Source organism: Heteronotia binoei, chromosome 3, assembly GCF_032191835.1.
Source record: "Heteronotia binoei isolate CCM8104 ecotype False Entrance Well chromosome 3, APGP_CSIRO_Hbin_v1, whole genome shotgun sequence".
NCBI lineage: Eukaryota > Metazoa > Chordata > Lepidosauria > Squamata > Gekkonidae > Heteronotia > Heteronotia binoei.
The window spans coordinates 53,522,016-53,548,735 of NC_083225.1; the positions used below are offsets into that span (position 1 = coordinate 53,522,016).

The 26,720-nt window shown below is 39.9% G+C and overlaps 1 protein-coding gene across 6 annotated transcripts in view; it reads right to left on the minus strand.

Annotated features, from left to right (window-relative positions):
- Window positions 1–26,720, minus strand: part of MAP4K4 (mitogen-activated protein kinase kinase kinase kinase 4) — a 194,548-nt gene that overhangs the window by 59,779 nt on the left and 108,049 nt on the right. For all 6 annotated transcript variants that reach the window (XM_060233807.1, XM_060233803.1, XM_060233806.1 and 3 more), the window contains exons 4-9: window positions 15,339–15,464; window positions 13,561–13,671; window positions 9,858–9,948; window positions 6,021–6,151; window positions 2,077–2,131; window positions 1,302–1,380 (exon numbers count right to left, since the gene is read on the minus strand). In XM_060233807.1, the coding sequence (XP_060089790.1) occupies window positions 1,302–1,380; window positions 2,077–2,131; window positions 6,021–6,151; window positions 9,858–9,948; window positions 13,561–13,671; window positions 15,339–15,464 (593 nt within the window). The remainder of the gene's footprint in view (window positions 1–1,301; window positions 1,381–2,076; window positions 2,132–6,020; window positions 6,152–9,857; window positions 9,949–13,560; window positions 13,672–15,338; window positions 15,465–26,720) is intronic.

Below are 26,720 nucleotides of genomic sequence, written 5' to 3' on the forward strand. Positions count from 1 at the left end.
CCAAGTCTTTTTTTATCAACATTCTGTCAGTTCTCATTGGCTGCCCTTAGGGTCAGGATGAACCTAGCCTGTTCATCACACCATGGTCAGCATTAAGATACCGATAGGAAATGGATAAATGCCACTTTTAACCACATATAGGGATCTACTACATATTCAACACCTGAAACTAACAATTCCCCCAAACAACACAAGAATCCATCTTCTTCAGAAGGAATTTGGTGTATAAAATGGATTAGTTTCTTTTCATGCCAGTTTTTATATAGTATTGCATCTGAAAGCAATCTCTACTGCCTTGTGTATTTACTGTAAAAACATGGCATACCAAGGCAGAAACATATGAAACTATTATGATGACACTAAAGTTTTGACTAAAGCAAAGCGATGGAGGCATCTGTTTTGTGGAGTAGTGTTACTGATTTAATGGTAGTACTGACAAAGCTACAAGATCTGAGACCCGAGTGTAGCACTGTGTGAAATATGAGCCTGGCAAGTTAAAATTCATGTTCACACAAACAGCAAATTGTTGAGGCTATAATGAGTACTGTATATTGCTCTGAGCTGCATGAAGCTTTGTTTAGTCCTTAAAGACACATACTTTGTTTTCAGCAAAAGATCCAGAAATAACAAGTTTATTCATCAACAGGATGAAGACTTTTCACCAATAATTCTGTTTTGCTGCTGTCAGCATATGCAAACTTGAATGAAATGAATGAAAGTTTACCATTTGCTGTTTATACCAAGCAGCCATGCATAAAGCATTTACTGAATATCTCAACTGAAGAGGAGCAATGCCCATTTTTAATTGATTTAGCAGTTTTATTGATATGGGGAGGGCACAAAGCATAAATATTTAAATAAATGCACTAGTATTTATAAATGTTATCACCATTAACTTGGAAACTAAAAATCAACAGTGTTGTCTTGTTTCCCTTATTAAATTATGTGTCTGGAATTAAACGGTGAGAAGAATAAAACCAACATTTTTACCTTCAGCGTCTGCACAGTTTGTCAGCTTAATGAGATGCTGCTCTGTCAACAACAATGACTCTTATTTTGTGCAATGTCTCCAAGAGAAAATCTTTTTCTAGAACAAGGAGAGCTAAAAAAATAACCTATACGCATCTCATTTCGGGCTATGAATCAGCAGAGCAGAAGACCAATTTTACCCAGCTAAAAGGATTTTTCATGTCTATGGAAATACCTCTAAATTACCTCTAAAATTACCTCTAAAAAGGAACGTGCTAGATTATAATCAAAATCTACTTCCTATTACGGAATAACTTGTAACATTCACCTACCATTTCTTTGATTTTAGCCGTGGAGGAGGGTTTCTTGGAATAAGAAACAGGGCTCTCATTGGATGCATGTCACAGAGGGCTGTAAACAAGTACTGATGGTTAATTTTCTGTTTTATCCCTGATTTGATTCAGTATTTCTATATTTTACAGTATCAAATGGACAATGGTAGGACTATCAGTCACTACAATGAATACAAAATACAAGAACATCCATGAAAACTCTTGATTTGAGAGAGCTTATATATGCACGAAGGGGCTATAACCTGATCCTCTAGAGGCCATCTGTTTTATAAAATGTCTCAAAGGCCAAGGATGCAAGCTGCCATTTCACAGATGTATAGAAACTATATGTGAAAAAAATATTTAAGACCTTTTTCTGGCAAAATTATCCATTATTATATACTATTTAACAATTGTAATGAGCTAAACACTGGGACTGTTACAATTTGCACATTCCAAGTTCTACTGCACCTCTCATTGGGATGTTTACATGGATTCAATAGTCTTCAACTTTTCCCTATTTTTTTTATTAACATAGCCCAGCCAAAATCACTTGAAAAACACTTTGGCACACAGTGTTAATTGCCAACAGCATTTCAGAATATGGGATTTAGTATTTATGGTGCCTGGTGGAGTGAGAATTAAAGAAAACAGAAACTCATCATTCATTTTGCTTTCAGAAATCTCAAGTGAAAGATTGGATTACAAAGCAGAACTCAATAGTATTGGTTTCAAACTAAACCAGCCCAATGGAAAATGGATATATATCACTTACGGGGAGCTCCTTCTGCCATCTCTATGGCTGTAATGCCACATGACCAAAGGTCACTCTGCAAAAGAGACCATATGTTAGCAAATACATTACACACTCTTCCTTCTCAGTTACAGCTAATTATGCACTACGTGAAGGAAGACCAGAACTGCATAAACCCTGGACTCTAAAAAAAATGGTTTCATTTTCTTTTTAACATGCCATGAAGGTATAACCCATATCCCGCATATCTAAAAACATACATATGGAAATTTAAACTGACTTAGCCTTTAGAATTTATATTGCTAATCTTCTGTAGTCAAATACAAATACGTTTTTATTGAATTAGTGTACGTATACTTGATTTTGAATGTTTTAATGCTTGATACTCACTGCTCTGGGGACCCTCTTTTTGGATGAAAAGATGGCACAGAAATGTTTTAAATTAATAATTAAATCCACATTTGAAAAGTTAAAAAGAACTGTTAGAAGCATTTTATATATCAAAACATAGCAGTTTCCCCCCCTTCTTTATGGAACTCTCAGTATCTGATGATTTAGAAAGGGCTATGATGGCTGTTGACAAAGTGAAGACTGAGCAAAGCTTTAAATGCTGGGAGGGGAAATAGTAAAAAAAAAATCTCAAAAAGTTACTCCCTAGAGAGTTTAAAACCTTCTGCTAATACCTTACCTATCATATTTTAAACGTAGTAACAATTTTCTAATTGCAGGAGCACTGAGGTACTTGTCAAGAGATAATTTGCTCTCAGTTCTGATTTTAACACTTGTATGAATGCTCTGCTTCCAGGCACAATTATATCCCCAATGGCAACGAAACAGGAGATTACAACAGGCTGGATCCAGACCATTTCTGCTAAAGGAAGGCTTTTCAGTTAGCACAGTGGAACATCGATGCCTCCCTGCTCCAGCTGCAGCCCACTACAATACCCAAGTCATCGTTCAGTGCTGCCAGAGCAAACTCTAATGCCTGCAAACATTCTCTACCCCACAGTCTCTCATTCAGCACGAGACATCACAGTTTATCTCTTTCAGTCCTATTTCAGTTAGTACCTTGAGTCCCTCAAAGAGTGAAAAGAGACTAATCCTTCAAAGTAGTTCATTCATTTCTTAAATTTTTATCCTATCCTTCCTCCCAAGTTCACACAGCATGTACACAGATTCCTCCTGCTAGATATTTATTCTCATAGCATCCCTGTAAAATCTGTTATTGCTGAGAGGGAATTCAACTAAGCCAAGTTTATCCAGTGAGCTTACAGGCTGATTGGCCATTTCAGTTTCAGCCTCTCCCATTCTAAAACCACTACTATCAGCACTATTCTGGATCAAGTTGGAGAAGATACCTCATGGCAATTGTGTCGAAGAGGCCAAGATAAAAACTTCTAAATTCTAAATCAACTGCATGAATCTTTGGAAATGATACAACAAGAAATAATATAATGTAGGATTCTCTGTCTTCAAGGAGGTAATAATGTTGAGAAAACAGCACATCAAAAGAGCATTTGTTTCCAAGCCAATTCAAGGTTATCAGCTCCACTGTATATCCTTTCACACATACTGGGCCCACAAATTTACATTCGTGTTTGCCAGAGTAAGCCATCTATCTCCCCAGGAAGCATAGTGAGCTTCTGAGCTATTAATGAGTATGGACTACCCCACCAAGTTGCGGGGAGGTACATTGGGGGAACTGGTATACTAATCTTTCCTGAGCCCTAACACCTGGAACACTCACTACATGCTGGAAAAAAGTGTTAGCTGGTTGCCTCCAATAATCTCAAATACCATCCCAATTGCTCTGCCTTTCAATCTTATCTTGATATTTACCTAAATAATGAACCAATAACCACCTAGCCAAGTTAGACAAAATTTCAGTTAATATTTCTACAAAGTGAATTTTCAGATATACATTATATTTAGAACTGATTTGGATTTAAAGAGCAAGAATGTCAGATACCATTGAGATTCCTAGATATCCAAAGAAATGGGAGAATGAGACAAGCATCATCTGAACTGCTTGCCTGAGAAAACTGCTCCATTAGGAAAAGCAATCACCTGTTCTCTACAAGATAGTTTTCTCCAGACAATTTTTTTTACATAATTGAATATTCAGAAATTGATATTGGGTGTTGCCCAGGAAGGACTGCAAGTTTGAACTATCCCACAGTAGTCCAAGCCCCAGTGTAAGACAGGTAAAAGCATGTGGCCATCTTCTGCTCTTCAAGCCTGTGCTGACACTAGCCTGATCCTGGAAGCTAAGAAGGATCAACCCTGGCTAGTATTTAGATCCTCCAAGGAATACCATACTCTTTGAGACACAAAGGCAGGCAATGGCAAGTCACCTCTGAACGCCTCTTGCCTTGAAAACCCCACAGCAAGGGTGTCAAACATCCAGTTTGTGGGCCAAACCAGCCCACCCAGGGCTTCCATCAGGCCCACAGGGCTCTCTTCTCCCCCCTTTCCCCCTCCCATGCTCACACTGAAGCTCCAAGGCTGCCAATGTTTTAAGATCCTTCTTCCTTCTCTTTGCAGAGGCTAAAGCAGAAAGCAAGGCTGTGCAGAAAATGTGGAATGGATTTTCCAATTCAGGTCTCTGGGCACAGCCGACTTGAATGGAAAATCCACTCCATGTTTTCCTTGCAATTTTGCCTGTGTTTCAATGGAGTGGAGCTCATTTTGACTTCTCAGCGTTCCTATGGCCAAATGAAACTTCCTGGAGTTGTGTCCTTGCAAATCAAGCATTGAAGCTTTGAGCCAGCTTTGTCTCAGCTGAACGGACGTGCAAACTAGTGCCTAGTGAGTACTCTAACTTGGGAACCCACAGCCAAAGTGGGATATTACACTGGAGAGCCATTGGTAAGCTAAGTAGACCCGGGGGGGGGGGGGGAGAGAAGCTTGCAATGCCCTGCCATTTCATGTTTTCCCAGGCTGAGAGCACTTTGTTTCTTTAGTTTCTGCTGTAATCCTTGTGTTTTTCTTGATGTTTTATTTTTAAATTGCATTGCAAAATCCCACTATTACCCCATCTTTCCATTTTAAACAAAATATTGCAAGGGTTTTAAGTATGTTTGTATTTTAATTTAAAAATGATGTTTAATCGTGTTGGCCTGTCTCATCTATAAAGTCTATATCTCTGATATCTGTTTTAGAACAGGCACAGTTTGGCCCCACAAAGTCCCATGTATGCCAGATATGGCCCTCCTAACAAATGAATTCGACATCCCTGTCCTACAGGGTACCCAAAAATCAGCTGTGACTTGATGGTAAAACAAACAAACAAGAACAATTTTTAAAAAGTGATTGGAGATTTCCAGAAAGTTGATGAGCTTTAAAGCAGGAAGAGGAGGCCTATTCTAAGATCATTTAACCTTGCTGTTATTAAGGTTTGATACTGACTTCAAAACAAAACAGAACCAAAGATATCTTCACAATAAGCCTATGCTTTTTGGGGGGGGGGAGGGGGTAATCAGGAGTGAGTTGCTTTTACAGCAACTCCACTGAAGAGCTACTTCATATTTCCTTTATAGAAAACATTTCCAAATGTGAAACCAGCATATGGAAAACTTACCAATGCTAAACATACATAAATATTCTTTACTTTTTATACATGTTCTGGAAAGCTGGATACTGTTATGTGTTTAATAATGACACTATGGGTTGGATCCAGACTACATTTTCTGCTAATGAATAATTATTTCTATACAGAAGTATTCCATTCAGAAAATGCTCAGCATTTGAAATAGCTAAGTTGAAACTGATATGATATGCACTGATTTTTAAGGTTATTGTACGCTTGCTTTCTACTTCTCCTAATCAGCTGAAGGACTGAAATGGAGAAAAATCCATGACACGATCTCAGAACAGTAGCATCACCCAGAAAAACCGCACACGAATTGTGTATACAGAGAAAGACACACACACCTTAGCTACTATGTTAATATGAGTTCTCTTACTCTGTAATCATATGTAGCATCTGGGTTTTCATCACAGGCAATAACTTCTGGAGCCATCCAGTAAGGCGTTCCAATAAATGTGTTTCTTCTACCAACTGTCCTGTCCAGTTGAGCACTCACACCAAAATCCACTAAATAAAAAAAAAAACAGGAAATAGTAAACATATAGAAGACTCCAAGACACCACAAAGCAAAACAGGTAGAAGCTGAATGTTGCACAAACAACAACAAACTCTAAAATTTGAGCACTCTATTAATATGAACATTCAACATTCACTAAGGGATGGGATTCTGTGTGTACCACTGATTTATCTTTTTTATCTTTCACTTGTTGATCAGCAGAACATTCCTGTCCTGGGATTCATTACATTATCTCTAAATTGCAATGAACATGTATTTCAAAACATGAATGCTGTAATACAAATGTTCTTTCTGACAATGGGTATAGTAGCTGAAGAACCAAAACACACATATTTAATAACCAGGCAATATCCATTACAGCTGTAAAACAACAGTGCACCTATGTCCTTTGCATCCCTAAACCTGAATTATTCAGTCTTGATATTTTTTGCGTATGGCAAACCTCTTGCTTTTGTCAAGGTGTTATCTCCTTAAGCCAAATATTCAGATCCTCTTATAAATGCTCAGTTGCAATAAACAGGGAATGCTTTTTCCTGGAGATTGTGTGACCTGGTACTGCTTTGAATGTGTACCATGGTCATGAGCAAGTAACTGTGTATGTGCACTACTACTTGCTGCATTTGAAGCATGTAAGGATATCCACAGATTTTATTGGCATGCTTCTAAAATGCCTCTCTGCCATACGGTCCAGGGCTGCTTCCAGGTTTTTGTGAGCCCTGACAATACAATTGGGCTACCTTCCCCTTTGGTACAGCCTCTTTTTCCTCTAACCATACCCCCTTTTGCTTGGTTCCACGCTGCTGGCTCTAACCTTTCCCATTAACCACACCCTTATTCTGGTAAAAGGAAGGATTCATCATGTTGCTTTCTTGGTTGTATAAAATCAATATAGAAAATCACCACCCTGTGGATGCAGGCATAGTGCAAGTCCTTCATTTTCAGTGAGAAAGTGATTAAGCATATTACTACGCTGCACAGAATTCAGGGAAAAAACCAGCTCATGCTGTTTCTTGTCAGGTGGGTCCCACAGTTTCGTCCAATGCAGTGTATTTAAGACTTCACAGGAACAATCCAATACATGTTTATTAAAAAGCCTCTTGTTCCTTCATCACTTCCATTCTGATTAATAACTTAGATTCATCAGATAGTTAAACTGAGAAATAATTCCTATTGCTCTTTATGATAAAGTTGACTATTACCTTTCAATGTAAACGCTTCTGCCATTCTAACTCATCAGTCTTTATATTACTGTTCTCAGTTGTACTCTTATGCCCTTAGCTATGGAACTGACACAGAGCCTTGCATTCCTACAGAGACAGCATGGTTTTCTGCCCTGCTTGCAAGGAACTCATAAATCCTATTCTGTTCCCCTGATCCATACGAGGCACAGCTGGCACACATTAGTAAGAGCTACTAGAACACCAACCAACCAGACAACAGTGCACACTGAATTTTGCACAGGTGGGGCACACAAGACATTGTCTCCTTCCCACCCCCATTACTGTTGTTTCATTCAGCAACACTGGATTGTTCCAGGAAAGTCTGAGCACTCCTGATTTGGCTGCCTTGTGAAAAATGAGCATACTTCTGTCTAGCTGTCACATCTAAAGCATGCTCAAGTTCCACCTTCCCACCAAGAGATTTCTCCAAATAATTTTTAAAGAATCTGTCTTTTAGGACCAATTCACATTACAATTGTTTGCATATGTTAAATCTACGTAAACTAGAATTTTCAGTGGTGCATAAGGGAATTGGTTACTACAGTCTGCTGGTTAAAAATCAGGAAGTCCCTAGTTTCAAAAACTTATCAGATCACTTAGCTAAACATGTATGGGTGTGATCCTCAATTCCCCACCAAACTTATGGACACTGTAGTACTGATACTGAAATCATGGGAAATGAGAGCCATCAATGGATATTAGCCATGGTGATTTCCATATTCAGAGAGGGAGTAAACTTCTGAGTTATTATAGTAATGGCTTGTCTTGTTCCTAATTTTCTACAGTTGATTTTGCTACCAACTGTTATTTTATTGTGATTTTTAACTAAAGTTTGTAAATCCACCTGAAGACTTCTTTTCGAGTAGAAAAGTAGGACACATTTTTTTTAAAAAAACCCAGTCATTTAGCTAAAACCCAGACTTTGTTGTGAAAGCACTATTTGCAGATTCCAGAGTGTGCATGACTTGCCAACCAAATAAGTTACAAATGACACTCAATTCTAGAGTAGCTAATTTGGTCCAACACTGCATGCTTGATGATATCTGGTTTGCATCAAAAGCAAGCCTCCACTTGGTCTTATACCCCAACCACAAAACAAGTAATATAATCAATGCAAGAATATTCTGCAAATAGGTGTCTTTGCATATGCCTTGCTGGCACAGTTAATTTCGGAGGGGTAGCTGTATTAGTCTGTTGCAGAAAAATAAAACAGGAGTCCAGTGGCCCCGTAGATACTAACAAAATATAGCCTTTCCTGAGGCAGAGTTCACTTCATTAGATTCTTTCATTCCAACATAAATGCCCAGTGGTCAGATGAAGTATGGTCAAAATCTTTTGCACCTCTACACTGTCTGAATTTAGGATGAAAATGACTTTTAACAGAAACTTGAAAAATATTTCTGTCCTAAGAAGGCAAGTGTCTACTAAGTAGTCTCTCTTCCAGCAAATCTGATCAAGCAGATGACAAAGTCCATGCTGGCTTTTCTTTGCTGAACTCTAAATTGACACTTGGCAGCTGTGTCATTTCTCAGATCCATACTTCTCTGACATTCCTGCATCATGCCTGGGTAGCTCTCTATTGTGATTAAGACTATGGACAAAATAAACACTAAGCTGATTCCCAGCATTGTTTGTAGCATGTGGCCTTGCCTCTACCAGCTATTCCTTCACTTTAGGGAATGGAGATAGAAGACAAAGGGATGAACTCCTCAGTCACTGTTAGTGGTAAGAAGAAAAACCACAGGAAATAAAGAAACTTAGGGTCTAGCAAAGACTGTTTTAACTCACTTCAGCACAATTCCATTCTCTCTTTTCATAAGGCAGAATCTAACACTGAAAAGGATGTGAAATCCTCACCAGTAGGGATATTAAAGAGAGCAGTTTTTAAAGATGTAAGTTTTAATCAAGTTTCCAAGTTTTTTTAAAGTTGTTTGTCATTACTTTTAATGCTGCATATCATGTTTTACATTTTAATTTTGTCTATAAGTCACCAAATAGACATATTGTATAAATGTATGAGAGAATAAAAAGAGCAAGAACAATTTGGTATTTAACACATTTTTAAATTTTGCTGTTCCTTACAAGAGCTCAGGGAGGCATACACGGTACTCCCCAATCTCAGTTTTATCCTTACAATAACCTTGTGAGGTAGGTGTGGCTGAGAGGAAGCAACTGACCAAAGTTCACCCTGAGTTTCATGGCACACAGCAATCTGAACCGGGATCATCCAAGGTGTAACCCAACCATCTAATCACTACACCATTCTTTCCTGAATACCACTGGAGTATTGCAGCAATTAATTCACAAAAGTATAATTCAAATTTATTTGAAATTCTCACTGCTGATGGTTTTTAGGTTCTGCTTCTTTTCTCCAGCTAGTGAAACACTATCGCAAGCTAGGTGTCGCTGAACAACAGTGACAGGAGTTATGGAATATATAAAAAGACAAGTGAGCGGAAAAGGCTTGTTCACTTACCCAACTTCACCTCTGCATTTTCTGTTAACAATACATTCTGTCCTTTAATATCCCGATGAATCACATGATGAGCATGGAGATGTGCCAATCCCTGTGTTTTGTTTTTGAAAAAAGTAGAATGTAGGGTTCTTTTCTTCAAAAAAAAGTTTGCAACTAATGGGAGTCTTAAACTACATTTTTAAAATCCAAATTTGCAGTCCAATTGTTTTGGAGATCTTTTTTTGCGCAACATGATCAAATCTAGGTATTTTCATAGCATGCTACCCATACAGACTTTGTAAGCACATGAAGTATCACACTGGTGAAACTCAACAGCTGCTCTTTATGAGGGAATTTTATGTATAGATAGCATTTCTTTTACGTGCCTGGCTAGATCCAATCATATAAAAAGGACTATAAAAGTAGTGTGGAATGAAATCAACCCACTTGGAGAAATACTGCAAACCTAAGAAAAGCAAAACAGTGTACTTTGCCAGAAATACGGGATGCCTTCCTATATAAGGACCAACTAAAGCATCACAAATAATGAGCAAGTTTTTGAGTTCATTAGAACTCGTCTTCAGGCTGAATGTTAAGCAAAATAAAACAAAAATGTTGGGAATAAAGGAAAGTTCCAGTCTGCATATTCCAATGATCTTACATGAAGCAGAGTGCATGCCTTGCAAACAATTAGGTTAGGCTGATGATATTTTTATATTTGCAGGCTGTAGCAAAGGTTACTAGGGCTAGCTTCTATTGACTCTTTACTTAGTAAATCTGGACATCCATTTGAGATGAAGTTCTGACAAAAAGACCGTCACATTAGGTTTTACTTCTGTTCTCCACCCTATAATTACACTCATGTGTTCCAATTAATGCTGAAGACAGATTTGAATGAAATCTAGCTTTTATATTACCAGAAGGAGAATTGCCATTGCTTTTTTGTCCCAATAGCCTTTGGTGTGACTTAAGATCATTTTATATTCAGAACAGCCCGTCCTAATTAAGTCTGAATCATACAGTCCTCTCTGTCTTAACTGTTAGAATCTGTAGTCTTGGATTTTTCACCATGCCCAACAATATTCCTTTTTCAAAATTCAGTCTGAAGAAAAAACTCTCACCACATTACAGCATTTGAGTTGGTTGTAAGAAAATAATGTTCATACTATTAACTAAAAGCAGTGCTTTTTTTGTAGAAAAAGTCCAGCAGAAGCTCATTTGCATATCAGGCCACACCGCCTGGCCTGGGAGCACATGGCTGCTGCATAGTGGCTTGGGCCAGCCAGAGCCCTGGCTAGCCCAGGTGGAGCTCCACTCCTGAGAGCTCCTGCAGAAAAAAAAAAAAGCTCTCACTAAAAGTTTGAGTTGACAGACAGGCTAGCAACAATTTTTGTGGAGTGATGACTTCTGTGGACTTGTTTATAAGGCAGGAATAATCTAATGCAAAATGTCTCACTGTCAGACCAGTCATCAACAGACGTTTGGTGCCATTTTTGTTTTTGTTTTCTTTTCTTTCTCTCTCTTTTACATGAAACTATAACAGGACTTTACACAAACTGCCAAAGTATTTCACAAAGGAACACATCCAAATAATTAGTATAGTTTTTGCTATAATAGAAATTACTTGATTCAGAGCTTTTGAGATGAATGATTAATATTAACTGCAGGAAGTATATTTGGCTGAGTTTTGCTATAAACAAAATGTTGAGCCAGGCACGCTGCTGCCTTGCTGTTATTGATTGCTTCACATTTTTAAAAACTAAATGAAGGGTCCTAGGGTAATTAATGTATCACAGGATCAGAATAACATATGCATTTTCTCCCATTCTGAACACATTTGACCAGAAGCACCTAATAAATACAAGCTAATAAATAAAAGACCTGGTTGGGAATCTATCCAATCTTGGAGAGATGAAGCTGCCTGTTTAAGGAAATGATGATCTCATCTAGGAAACTTGCAGCTCTTAGTCTTGCTTTAGTCCTGTATGGATGCTCTGATGACAACCTTGACCAAAAGTGTTTTTATCAGCTTATTTGTACACTGCTTTGAACCATGAGGGTTTTTTTAAAAAATGAAAACAAGTAAATAAATGTATTTAGTACATTTTTCTCTCACCCTTCCTCCCAGGAGTCCAGGGTAGTTTGCATGGTTCTTCCCAGCTCCATTTCATTTTATTATTCTGACAGAGAATAACTGATCCAAGGTCAAAAAGGGAGGGAATTTGAACCTATCTTTAGGAATACAAGTCAAGAGGCCAATTTTGAAAAGCCACATGTTCCATATCCTGTCCCTCATGCAAAAGATGGGTAAAGCTTTGTTTCAGGAGTTTCCACTACTGAAAGTCAGCTTGTTGACTGCCTTCAATAGTGACAACTAATAGATCCCTTTCCCCTTTTAAGGACTTCCAGGCACTCTTCAGTTTCAAGAAATTAGTGTAAACATTTTTATTGTTTGTATGGAACGGCTTAGTGCATTTACAATATTTGCTCACTTGCTTTTATTATAGTATCATGAAATGTACTCTTGATTTTGTTGCGTATTTTGAAGGACTGTGAACTTTAAGAGTGGTTTTGAGTGGAAATGGCATTCTTAAGACAAAATTATCAACAACTTTTTAAGCAACATCCTCTGGCATCTGTGTAAGATTCAAATGATGCTCTTACTTGCTCAAGGGAACCCAAACACACAGGCACACAAACACTCCCCATACAATATTCCATGTTCTTGTACATTCCCAGGGATGTAAACCTGACCACCCAGGTTTAGGGTGCTGCTCCTATGTTCTTATACAAATTTTATCCTCAGATGTTTATTTAGGGTCAAGTAATTACCCAAAGAACAGAAGATACTTGGGCCAGGATAAATGGATACTAGTAAAGCATAAGAGTGGCCCATACCGAAATTAATTCTATTTTGCTCTTTAAAATTTAAACTCTTAATACTGGAAAAAGGGAGCACTGTCAGTGCCAAAGTAAATAAGAGACACCACCATCAGTGTGTAGAGTTTTCTGTTAATCCAGCACCTGGCTTTATGCATCAAACCATTGAATGTTACTAGCCTGTAGAACGGATGAACAAAACATATGTTGTATTTCATTATCCATCTCTGTTTCCAGTGTTGCCAATAAAGATGTGAGCAACCCAGGCTCTATATTTTGACTGGAAAGTTTTCCACTGGTGGTTTTTATGCTGCTGCTGACTATTCACACAGGTATTACTTTTCGCCATGTTCACTGGTGAAGCAACCAAACAGCCCCCATTAAAACAGGTCCAAAACACACTGCCTTTGATAAATGATAATCCACCAGTTGTTTTAAGTTTGATTTTTTTAAAAACACGAAGCAATATTTGAGAATTGCAATTTATTCCTTTTTCACATCACAAGGTTATTTGTTTGTTTCCATTTTTATTCTGCCCTCCCCGCTAACAGGCTCAGGGTGGATCACAATAGCAGCATACAACAATAAAACAGTGCTCCAATAATTTAAAACAGTTAAGAACAAATAAATTAAAAACAGGTAGCACTGTCAGTTGAAGTGCAGTAACCTCAGAAGCTAGAGCCACTGGGACTATCAGTCTGAGCCACCTGAAGATGGAAAGCTTCAGCAAGGGAGGCCAACTTAATGGGACACCCGATGCCTCATCTAAAGCCTATCAGATGTTTATGCTGCTTTTTAATCTTGCCTGTTTAACTGAAAACATGGGGTGTTTTAATTGGCTTACCCTGAGAATTTCTCTAGAGATGTATGCTATCCAGTCTTCCTTCAGAGTACTTCCTTTTGTGTTTTTCACAAGATCTGTAATAGAGCCTGCACCACAAAACTCCATAACAAGCTGTAAAAATCAGAATACAAAGAAATAATTCAAGATAAATTAAGTCCATACAATACAGAAATATCTGTGCTTCAACAGCAGAATGGACATGTTGGCTAGATCTTCAAGAGGAAGTTCATATGAGGACACTAGGCAAGCTCAACAACTCATCACGTAGATCGTAACACAAATCCTGTTAATATCTATAAAAGTTTATTTCACATTAGTTCATTAGGTTTTCTGAGAATGAGATTTCACAACAATGGTATGCATGATACACATATACAGAACGAGTAGTAACAGATCTTAACATGCTGGACTAAGGACTTCTGGTATGTCCTGCCTCAGCAAATGCGTTTATACTAAGCAAGCTTTGTAACATTTCTGTTTCGTCTTTCTACAATTTCTGTTTCTTCCTTTCTGCATGACGTCTCTACAATGACAAAAGGCTAGATCCATGTTTCCAGGGCTTTTTTTGTAGCAGGAACTCCTTTGCATATTTGGCTACATCCCCCTGATGTAGCCAATTCTCCAAGAGCTTACAGGGCTCTTCTTACAGGGCCTACTTTAAGCTCTTGGAGGACTGGCTACATCAGGGGTGTATGCCTAATATGCAAACAAGCTCCTGCTACAAAAAAGCCCTGCAGGTTTCCAAACTTCTGGCAAGTTTTTTCCCCTCCTGGATTAGAACTGAATACACACTTGTACTGCAAAAGATTTACTTTATGAGTACAAATTATAAGAAAGTTGCCTTCAGAGATGCCTGCCTCCTGTTGTTCTACATATCAGGGCAGGCCTCTTTACAGGAAAGAGTAAAGGCCAGGACGTGATTTATACAGAGAGTCAATAGGCAGACTATCGGAAAGTGGTCAATTCTGTTCTATCAAGAGCAACCAAAAGACTGTCTGGATGTGGAGATCTGCTGGATTCAGAAACACAGAAGAATTACTGATTTGAAGGAGACAAGGAAGATAAGTTAATTTTGCAGAAACATAACAGACAGCCTCCTCTTGGGTGAGAGGTCCTTTGGGTTCACAGGAACCTTATTCCATTCTATCATGGCATATTAGTAGTAGTTATCTTCCAACACGTAGTTTGGACATCACCAAACAAGATATTCCAGTTGTACAAGCTGTACCTGAGCATTCCTACACGTACATTCTAAATACCTACTCCAACACAGCCTATTGTAAGTGATAAAATAAATGTCAACAAATGATGTTTCAAACACTGTAAAACTGAGACTGGCAAGTGTTTCTTCTATAGATGGATTATAAGAAGCTTTATACTTTAACATTTATTTGAGCTTTAAAGTTATTGAGCGTCAAAAAAATCATATTTTTATTTTTTATTATCTTATTGCCACAAACTGCTTCAGAAGCATAAATATTTTAAATAAACGACCAAATAAGTCTTTAAATGCACTAAGCCCTGTGCTTTTTCCATAGCTATTACTAGGAAATGGGAAATCAAGCAATGAAAACAAGTTATTTTTGCTGGGAACTGAACACTTAATAGCAATAGTCGTTTCAATTTTCTTCTTAAGGTTATTCACATGAATGCATAATTATGGGACATTATTTTGTTCCTAAAATAGGACATTATTTTCTTCTTGTTGTTCATTATCAGGCTGCCCTCAGATAACTACCAAAGGAGAAGCAAAACAAGCCTGTGAAGAATCGGCTTACCCACAGTTGATCATCATGTCCTGGGGGACTTTTCTTAATGAAAGCACCATAGTAAGTTGCAATATTTCTATGATGGGAGTATTTCTTCAACATATTTATCTCCAGTTTGATTTCTTCTTCTTCATCCTTTGGAAAATAAAAATTAAAAAATTAACTTGTAACCATCTACTGGAGCTTTGGTGATGAACGCAAGGATACAGCCCCCTCCCCAATTAACCCTAAAACAGCAGTACAATCTTTTGTCATATTCATAAGCTGCAAAAGCTGCATAGAACTATCATTCCTTTACTAAAATTTAAGTTTCAATCTAGGTTTGGCACAGTTTGCTTTAACTATTGAGTTAGAGCTGTTTAAGGGCTAAATATAATTGGATATATACTCCATCCTTCACAACCAGAAGGTGTCTCACAGCAGCTTACAATCTCCTTTCCTTCCCCCTTCCCACAACAGACACTCTATGAGGTAAGTGGGGCTGAAAGAGCTCTCCCATAACTGCTCTTGAGCAAAACAGCTCTGAAAGAACTTGTTGCTGACCAAAGGTCAAATCAGCAGGTGGGAAATTAAACCTGGTTCTCCCAGATAAGAGTCTGCACACTTAACCACTAAACCAAACTGGCTCTAAATCCCAGACAAAAGAAGCCATCTTAGTGAAAGAGGATAAAGATACAATAACTATACAGTAGAAAAGAGAAGACAGAGTTAAGTGCACCCCTACCATGGGAATGTTTTCCCAATCAAATCAGGAGTATAAAGCAGCTTTAAATGTAAAGAAAAACAAAAGATTTCTACAAAATACTTATCATTAATCTCCCATGCCAAACCCAGTTTAACCTCACAAACTGAAAGGAATGGTCTTACAATGTCCATTCAACAAAAGGCACCTGTTAGAAGTGAAAGGATTTCTGTACTCTCGAGTGGATAATTATTGTTGTGATGATGGAAAGCTTTTCTCCACACTGTAGCAAGAATACTACAATAAAATGTATATTTGCAACTAAACAATATGTTTAAAAATATGTAAACCTTTAAAAGACAAGAAAGAAACAATTTGTTGTGAAAGGCTAGTAAACCCTCTTGGGAATTTATTAAATAGAGCTGGCATCCACTACCACTTTAAGCCATTGTGCCCAAAATACTGTACATACATTCTTTTTTTCTGCCCATGATGCATCAGCTTTCTTAAAAACAAAAGTCATGTCATGACAGCCTTCCTTAATGCTAAAGATATATATAGCCAACTACAACTTCCATGATGTAAGAGCCCACTGTGCCTAATATATCAACCACTTCACAGTATTCCGTCTACAAAAGGATTTTGCTCAAAAACATACAAAATCTAGGCATCGGCTTCTGTGAGGACAATGGTATAAGAGAGATGCTATATTTACAGAGCAGATCTTGCCAGGACTTTTTTTGTAGCAGGAACTCCTTAGCAACACCCCTGATATAACCAAATGTCCAAGAGCTTACAGGGTTCTCATATTTGTGCCCTCTTTTGTACTTTTTCCAGCCCTGCGATATCATTTTTGTCACTGGAGGCTAGCTCAATCATGTCAGATCTCAAAAGCTAAGCAGGGTCGGCCTTGGTCAGTATTTGGTAGAGAGACAGGGGGACCACCAAGGAATAGCAGGGTCATGACAAGGAGGCAGGCAATACCAAAACACCTCTTAATGTCTCTTGTTTGAAAACCCCAAAATAAATCAGCTGTGATGGCAAAAATAAAAAAAAAGTTATCATTGCTTTCAGATTGCCTTGAAAGCCCCAAAGGTCACTCCCCAAGCTTTTTAGTTTATCAGCAGGGTGAGGATACCCCTGATACTCAAAAGCTTCAGAAGCAACTGAAGATAGCAGCATTTGTTCACTGCATTCAAAGTTCTGTGGAGTCAAGTGCAAGGTCCAAAGTCTTAGCCTAACTCACACCAGAGTACAAGTGGCCTATGTCACAGTCACAATAGTTGCTATAGCATGACATAGGAATTAAAATAATTTCTGAGAGGACCATTTTCCTTGTGCCGATATTAGATGACTGGGGACATATAGGGTTTTGTTTTTTTTTAACAGGATACTGAATTACAATACAAGCCTTCAGTTGAGATCTACTGCTGTTCTGTGTGCCTCTGCCGGTAAATGTAAGGTCAATGAGAGACTCGTCGGTTTTGATTGTAGAATTCTCAGTGCACAGCAATTCACCTATCATGCAGATTCTTAAACTAAGTACATTTTCAGATGAATAATCCATCTAGTTCAGCATCCTGCCTCACACAGTGGCCAATCAGTTTCTCTGGACATCCAACAACAGTGCATAGTGGCTGAGGCTTTCCCCTGATGTTGCCTCCTGACTCTGGGATTCTGAGGCTTAGTGCCACTGAATGTGGAGGTTCCCCTCACTCACCATGACTAGTAACCATTGATAAACTTATCCTCTGTGAATCTATCTAAGCCCTCTTTAAAGTTGCTTATTCCCGTGGCCATCCTCTGGCAGCAAATTCCACATTTGAATAACTCTGTGTAAAGTAGTATTTCCTTTTGTCCATCAGCTTCATTGGATGCCCTCAAGTTCTAGCATTTTAAGAAATGGATAAAAATTGTCATTCATTCATAATTTTATAAACCTCTATCATGCCCCCGCTTAGTTCTCTTTTCTAAACTGAAAAGTCCTAGACTCTACAGCTTTTTTTCATAAGGAAGGTGCTCCAACCCGTAATCATCTTGATTGCCCTCTTGTGTACTTTTTCCAGCTCTGCAATGTCCTTTTTGAGAAAGGGTAACCAGAATTGTACACAGTATTCCAAATGAGGCCACACCATAGATATAGACAGGGCCTTACAAAACTAACTGTTTTATTCTCAATCTCTTTTCTAATAATCCCTAACAGTTTGCCTTTTTAACCACTGCAACACACTGGGTTGACACTTCCATTGAGCTATCCACTACAACCTTAAGATCTTTTCCCCTCTCATTCTTAACAAGTTCAGATCCCATTAAGCTTGAAGTTGGGATTTTTTTTTTGTCCCAGTGTGCATCTCCTTACATTTAAGAACACTGAACTTCATGTGGCACACTGTCGACCACTCACCCAGTTTGTGAAGATCCTCTTTGAGATCTTCACAGTCAACCTTGGTTTTCACCATCTTGAATAATTTTGTCTCATCTTTAAACTTGACCACTACACTACTCACCCCTAGTTCCAGATGAATAAATTAATTTCAGATCACCCCTTGTTCCAGATGAATAAATTTAACTAAATTGTACTGGCCCCAATACTGATCCGTGTGGGACCCCACTGCTTACTCCCATCCATCCGTCCTGCCTATAGAACTTATACCCAAGAATGAATGTATTCCATAGATATTCCCCATACTACTATGTTTCTGAGATACCTACTATATCTAAATTGTCATTGATCACCAATCACTTCAGTTCCCCATCTTGGCTCGAAGACTTTTGCCACTGGCATATACACGTATAATATGTTTCCCTCTCCAGATATCTTGGCTCGAAGACTTTTGCCACTGGCATATACACGTATAATATGTTTCCCTCTCCAGATATCCTCACCTTCCTTAGCCTTTTAGTCACCACAAATGACCCTCACTAGCCATTATGCCCTCACTCCAAAGTTCTAAAACACTTCTACCAATATTACCCTGGGTGTTCGTGCAGTTATAGCTTTGGACTGACTTGTCCTGAGCCGGAGACTCCCCAGCTCCTGTCACTTTTCCCCATGCTGAATTAGTTAAAAGCTGTTCTGCTACCCTTTTGAAATTAATCACCAGCAGCCTGTTACCCTTTTGGTTCAAGTGAAGCCCATCTCCCTTGTACAATTTCCCAGAAAGTTCCCCAGTGTCTAACAAATCTAAACCCTTCTTCCCAGCACCATTTTCTCATCAACACATTGAGACCCCTGATCTGTTGCCTGTCTAACTGGCCCTGCATGTGGAACCGGCCATAGTTCTGAGAATGCTACCTGGAGCATGAGAAAAAATTTCAGAAAAAAAGCTTGTGCTTCACAGATAGCAACAGAAGTGTGTGGATTATGACAAACTGTTGTTTGGTTTTAAAATAAATGGGTATACCACAGCATTATTCTGATGTACTCTGTACTCTTGGAAAGAGGCTACTGTTAGGACAGAAGAGAAACAAAATGGTTTCCAATCAGCAAAGGTGTCAGACATAGATTCATTTTACCTCCCTGTCTATTCAATCTATATACAGAACGTATCAGGAAAACGAGATTAGATTTAGATGGATAGAGTGAAAATTGGTGGAAGAAATTATAACAGTTTGAGATGATCACACATTACTGGCAGAAAACAATGAAGACTTGAAACAATTTCTGATGAAGGTTAAATCTGAAAGTGCCGAAGCAGGATTACAGCTGAACATCAAGAAGACAACACTAATAACTGAAGATCTGCATAACTTTAAGGCTGACAATGAAGAAGCTGAAATTGTTCCAAGATTTTCTGTTCCTTGCCTCCACCATCAACCAAAATGGAGACTGCAACCAAGAAATCATAGAAGATTGTGTCTAGGAATGGCACCCATGAAGGAGCTAGAAAGATTCTTGAGTGTAAGGTTGCATACTGGTGACTAAGATCAAGATAATTCATACCACAGTATTCCACATTACTATGTATAGGTGTGAAAGTTCGACAATGAAGAAAGGAACAAGTTCCTGAGATGAACAACTTGATTCATCTGAAATGGGCTGTTGAAAAAGAGATTTATGAATACTGTGGGCCACCAAAAATATAAATAAACGGGTTGTAGACTAAATTAAGCCTGAACTCTCCCTAGAAGCTAAAATGACAAAACTGAGGCTATCATAATTTGGTCACATTATTAGAAGACAATAGTCTCTGCAAAAGACAATAATGCTAGGAAAAGATAAAGATCCAACATGAGATGGATTGACTCCATCAAGGAATCCAGGGCCATCAGTTTGCAAGACCTGAGCAAGGCTGTTAACAGTAGGACATTTGGGAGATTGTTAATTCATAGTGTTGCCATAAATCAGAAGCAACTTGACAGCACTTACACATACACAAGCTGAACAAACAGTTTCCTCATACTTATAAATTATCTTCCCGTGTATGCATGTAGTAATATCTCTGTAAATAGCTTGGGAAGAAGATTGTTTATGATGCATAGATGAGGCACAATTTTTATACTTTAACCATGAATTGTTCTGAAATGTTCATCTGAAGTTTGAAGTTATGATGTAAACACTTGGAGAAGGATCTAGAGATGACTAGAAACTGTTCCACGGACAAAAAAAGTGTTAGTTTTATTTCTGAGTAGAAGACTTTCAATGAAGCATGTCCTAATACTTAATTTAATACTGTAAATGCTGTGCTTCACTCGCCATAGAGGAAATGGAAAGCTATTTTTTAAATTTTATTTCTAGAACAATGTCATTTCTTAAAATCCAGGCAGTCTGGGAAGCATCCATAGAAAGTTTTTTGTTCCAACAAGAGAGCTGAGCTATAAATGACCATGTTTTGGCACTAGCTGTGACATTATCTTTCTCTCCAGGAGCAGTTCAGAATCATGTAGCGACTAGCATGGTCATATTTTACCCTGAAACTATAGTATCTACTGAAAGAAGACAAAATAATTTGTAACAGGTGACTTTCCTGTCTGAAGTAACAGTAATGCACAAATAACACCTTCAGGTTTTTTTTTGGGGGGGGGGCAGAGGAAGAAAACATAGTTCTGGATAAATTGTTTTGGTCATAGCTTAGTTCTTGAGTCTCTTTAGACCAGTTCTGATGCCATGGCCAGATTAGAGCGTATTCCTGCCTGAACCTCCTGGCTTGAGTGACCATAGTTTAGAGCGATGGTTGAAATATAATGTTGGATAGCCATTTACAATAATTTTCCTGCAAAATAAACCTGGAAACCAAGCAGCCTGAAAAGTGTTTTTAATTCTGCAATAGTTGCCCAATTCAAATATCACTGCAACCAATACCTACAGTGATCAACAAGAGAAAATTGGTAGTGTATTAGTAATGGCTACATGAAGGAACTCATTCATGATGTTTCTGAGACTTTACCTGTTGATAAAGCAAGATAATTTAATTCATGTTTAAGTAAAACTCTCTTTCCTTGTCCCCTCTGGATAGGTTTTTGACATTACTATTGCCTGACTGTATCTTATTAAGTTATTTGTATTTAATTGATTGGTCTTTGACCGTATTAAACTTTCATTCATTCATTGTGATGCTAAATAGCGAGTATAGCTATGTTGTATATTCTGCTGGAGGGGGGTGAGGGAATTCTTCTGAGGTCAGAGAGAGGCTAAAAATTAAAAAGTGTAGAGGAAAGATCAAGAACTTCATAAATCAGAAGATGAAGGTCACGGGATATGCACAAGGGACAGGACGTGTAGCTGTTACGTAGGGAATCACATACCACTTTTCACTTGGTCTTAAAGGTGCTATTGGACTCTAACTTCATAACACTTTTCATTTTGTTCTCCTACAGTAAAGTTTAAGATCAGAGTTTTAAAAACCATGCACTTCAAAACTGACAATGCAGCCCTTGTTACAAGAACTATGCACACAATCCAGTTAAATTTGTGCTGCTATAAGCTTCTCCTCTCTTTGATCAAAAGATTTGGGCACATTCTTATCTTAGAAATCAATGAGACCCGAGTGCTTAGCTTGTATATTCCTAAAAAATGTGAGTATGCTTCTGATAAGCCTGCCAGAGGTGTGAGTTTTCTTCTGTCTGTTTAATCAAAGTTCCCTTTGTCTGCTATTGTTCTCAACCATGTACAGTAATTGTCGAGGACTGCTGACTGTCAGCAACTCTTCTGTCTATAATTGCTCTCTATGAAGTCATGTCTGTGATGGACACTAACACCTTGTGACTTTGTTCATTGTTCACTTACCATCCCATCTCAGCTAAGAGGTTTCTGTGTACACTTGGCAGCTACAGTGCCACAAACACCTGGCCCAAGACTATAACCCCCTTTTCTTTTCTGGCAGCTGTATGAAAGTGGTTTTGTACACAGTGAAGTTATGCCAAGAACGTTTTCCTGGACCGGCAGGGGAACACCTTTCTACTAATTCAGGGAAATCAGGGCACAAGAAGTCTTTCATATAGTGAAAAGTGATGTTCGAAAATGAATGGAGTTAGTTGGACCTGAAGAACTGTGCCCTCATTTTTTTGGAACAGTTTAGAAACATTTGATGATAAAACAAAGCTGTAAATAAATTTCTTCTTAGTACTACCCTATCCTTTGTCCAAGATGCTCAAAGCAGAGTTATTGGTTCTCCCTTTCCGCTTTTTATACTCTCACAGTAACCTTGCACAATAGACTGGGCTGGAAAAGTGAGGTTGCCAAATTTACCCAATAAGCTTTACAGCAGTGTGGGAATTTGAAGCCAGGTGTCCAAATCCGGGTCAGATAATCTAAACTAGTGATTCCACATGTGGTTCTTTGACAGGCTACCTGTTGCTTTTCCCCAATGTGTCATCCTTCCCATGTTTCTGGAAGTGAGCAAAGTATTGCCCGGTGTAGGGCTTGAGGTGGCCTCCCTGAACTGTGGCCCTAATTCCAGGAATTGAAGTAAAGGGCCTGTCTCCCACAACAGCGCCCACCCATCCCCAATACTCTCATCTCAACACTGAGGCAACAGCTGGAAGGAAGGAAGCTAACTGCAGAAAAGAGAGTAATTTAAGAAGTTACGAATATTAATAATATTAATAACAATAATATTAATAATTATATTGTACTGTTGTATGTGTATGCTTCGTGGGGCAGTGGACAGGGTATACCTATGGTTCTTTTAGTTGCTGATAATTGCAAATATGGATATCTAAGCCACAGACTGAATATCACTGCTCTGTTGTTCTGTAACTGTGCCTCCCTAGCTGCTGATCAGAAGCATTCCCAAGCTAATGTTGTACATTAATGCAAGATGAAGTTGTGGTCTTTATTTTATAGAACCAAGTGCATCAGCTTTGAGAAGGGCTTTAAACAGGAGGAGAGAGGAGTTGCCAGCCAATGGCAAATGGCAAAGCCTGTGGCCAAAAACAATACCAAGGAACCAGTGCAATATTTTTGAACTGAACCAGTAGCTGATGAGCACCCAATGGAATGACTGCAGAATGAGAGTACTATTCAGGCTACGGCTAGCTCCTAATAGTGATAGGCAAGTCACATGGTTTTGCTCACATAATTGAGCCAAAGTTGAACTCTTTAAGTTCAGTGGAAATTAAATCATAGAAACCTCTACCATTTAAATCTGTAGAACAAAAACAACCTTAGTTTGGCAGTGTTGCACCTTCTTGAAGTTGGTTTTAATAGAAATATTCAAAAGTCTATACCTGATGTTAAGAATAGAAAGCTAAATGCATATTAGGAAGATTAAGAGCGCAACCAGACGAGTCGGTACGTGGGCGCAGAAAGGGTTTGTGCTGACATATGACCAGTGCCGCCAGAGCGGAGGGGAGGTACATGGGTGGGGGGCCACCCAAGCCTGAGGACTGTGCCCAAGCTAGGGCAGAAGTGAAGTGGAGCGTGGCATTCAGGCAGAGGAAGGAGTGGAGTTGGGGGCGCAGCCAGGCTTAGGTGGCTTCCTGAGCAGTTTGCCCCCCCCCGAGAGGCGCAACTTTACACCCGCAAAAACAGCGGCGTGCCCCATACTGCTTTGACAGTATCTTTGCCTTCCGAGGGGGAGAGAGAGGTCTGTCCCCTGGGGCTAGCTGCTCTTGTTTCCAGGTCTCCACAGGTTCCGGGCTCCCGGAGGCTATGCATGCGTGGACTGTCACCCATGGCTGGGTAAGTTCCACTGCCCCCCTCCCCCTCCTCTCGCTTTTGACTGCTCGGTGTGGGAGCATCTCTGGCACGTGAACCAGGCAGTGGACTCTGGCAGGGGGCATCTGCTGACCCTGCTCCCCTGCGCTGCCACCTGCTCCCCTCCCACAGTCTGCCCTCTGCCACGTTCCCAACCTCTGGCGGGACACAGGGCGTATGTGTGTGGCAGCTGCCCCATTGGGGGAAGGTGGGTCAGAGACTGTTCCTTTAAGAGCGCGCCCAGCTGAAATGCAGCCCACTCTTCCAGCTGCTGCCCCCACAGTGCTCTTGATCTCTGTCTCCATTTTGCAGGTGGAACTCCAACACAGAGGCTTCCGCGTGTGCTGCTCCACCGCCCCCCCCCCCCACTCCCGGAGCTGCTTCTGCCTGCCACTTGGAGCGGAACCAGTGCACACCAGGGAACCTGTCTCACTCTGTTCCAGAAAAATAAAGTCTGAGCTGTCTCTCCTGCTTGGCATATGCTACACATTCCCAGGGCGACCCCCCACCCCCGTCAGTGGCCTCTCCAAGGGAGTGCCTGGGAGGGTGGGCAGACTTGGTTCTTGGGGGGGGATTGTGCTATGTGCCACCACGCTGCCTCCCGCGTGGCTGGACACGGGAGGGGGGTGCCGCCCCTCAGCCTGCCCGGGCTGACGGCCTACCCGACCTCACAGGGCTGCTGTGCGCTGGGCACTTGGGGGGGGGTTGCTGAGGTGGATGCATGCCCAGCAGCTCACACTCTGAGTTCTGCGGCCCCCCAGGGAAGGTGTTCCTTGCACATAGCAGGGGGCGACAGAATGTCAACACTGAGGAGGGGCTCCAGGTGGTGGGAGTGGTGTCTTTTGGACTTGGTCTGGCCGCTCCCAGACCCACATTCCAGCCGCTGTCTAGGATAGGGAACTCCTGCACTTGGCACTTCCTGCTTCTCTGCACATGCCCCTGGCCACCAGCCTGCCATTGGTAGAGTCTCTGACAGAGGGAGGGAGTGGGGGGATTGACGGCCTCTCAGCCGCAGGCTTTCCACCCCTTCGCTCGGTCACGTGCAACGGGCTGGCCAATCCCGCGCGAGCATGTGCCTCCCCCGCCTCGGCAGCAGGCCAATGGTGTGAGCCTGGGCGGAATCACCATGGTGATGGGTTCTCTCACATTTGTTGGGCCCCTCTCCCCTCTCCCAGCGTGGCATACCGACTCCCCTTTGGAATACAACGAGCGGCACTGTAGATCCGCCCACGCCCGAGTGCCCGCCCGCCACGTATGTCTGGATTGGGCTGCCCAACTCCTTACCCATAGCTTATAAGAAATCCTGGGTTTACGCAACAGGTCCTCATATGCATTTTATATAAGAAATGAAAATAAACACCAACTAAGAGAAGTACAGATTGCAAACACACACACATACACAATATATGTTATGTGTGGAATCTCATTCATCTTAAAGAGTTTTGATTTTGCTGTCCTAGTCAAGTAAACCAATTGGAAGAGGAGGAGGAAATCAGATTTATACCTTGGGGTCTCAGAGTACCTTACAATCTCCTTCCCTTCCTCTCTCTGCAACATATGCCCTGTGAGGTAGGTGGGGCTGAGAGAGCTCTGAGAGAACTGCTATTGAGAAAACAGCTGAGAGAACTGTGACTAACCCAAGGTCACACAGAGCTGCATGTGGAGGAGTGGGGAATCAAACCCAGTTCTCCAAATTAGAGTCCGCCACTCTTACACTCTTACCCACTATACCAAACTGGCTCTTGATCAAGGGCATCCTTCATGTTATTCTTAACTATAAAGTGAATGTTTCTTTGAAAGGCAGAAAACTGATTAAGGGCATACTTTGTGCTGTTCTTAACTATGAAGTGAATCTTTCTAATAATGTTGAGACCTAGATAGATAATGAATTCTGTATTAAAGAGTGTGTTGACTCTGTGGTCTGGAGAAAATTAGCCTTCCTCCGTGAGTTGTCCAGGTAATGTCATCCAGTTAAAGTTCCCAGAAATCATTGTTAAGGTTCCACAGCTAAAGCTCAATGTGTAAGTTGTACAACTAACACCAATGCATCTTCAGTGTATAAAGTGAGATTATAGTCATCCAACCTGCCATTACTAGCCATAGTTTACCTGATAGTTCCTGTAAGGGCACCTAAAGTCGGATGAAACAGAATAGATGAAAGAAGGAATTTCTGGCAGCTATCAGATTACAGGCCATTAAGAACTGCATCACAGCCAAGCTTTCTGTAAAAAGCTTTTGTCTAAATATTAATTCAACTATCTTACAAAAATACTGGACTGCATTGTGCTATACAGCAAGTGAGCCTTTGCTTACCACATGATCAATATGAGAATAAGGCCCATATTCTGTGTAGCAGCAAACAGTGTTAACAGTATGCAAATCAATCCCTTCTAACTTTGGAACAAATCTTGTTTCCTCTGAATGAAATAAAGTGCTGAAGGCATGCTTACAGAAAAGATTTTTTAATCAACCTTTATTAAGGCCTGTAGTTAGAATGGAAAAGTGGATCTTGACCTGATTCTGTAAGAAGTGGATGCCTAATAATTGTAATACAGTACCAGTTTTCTTGAGC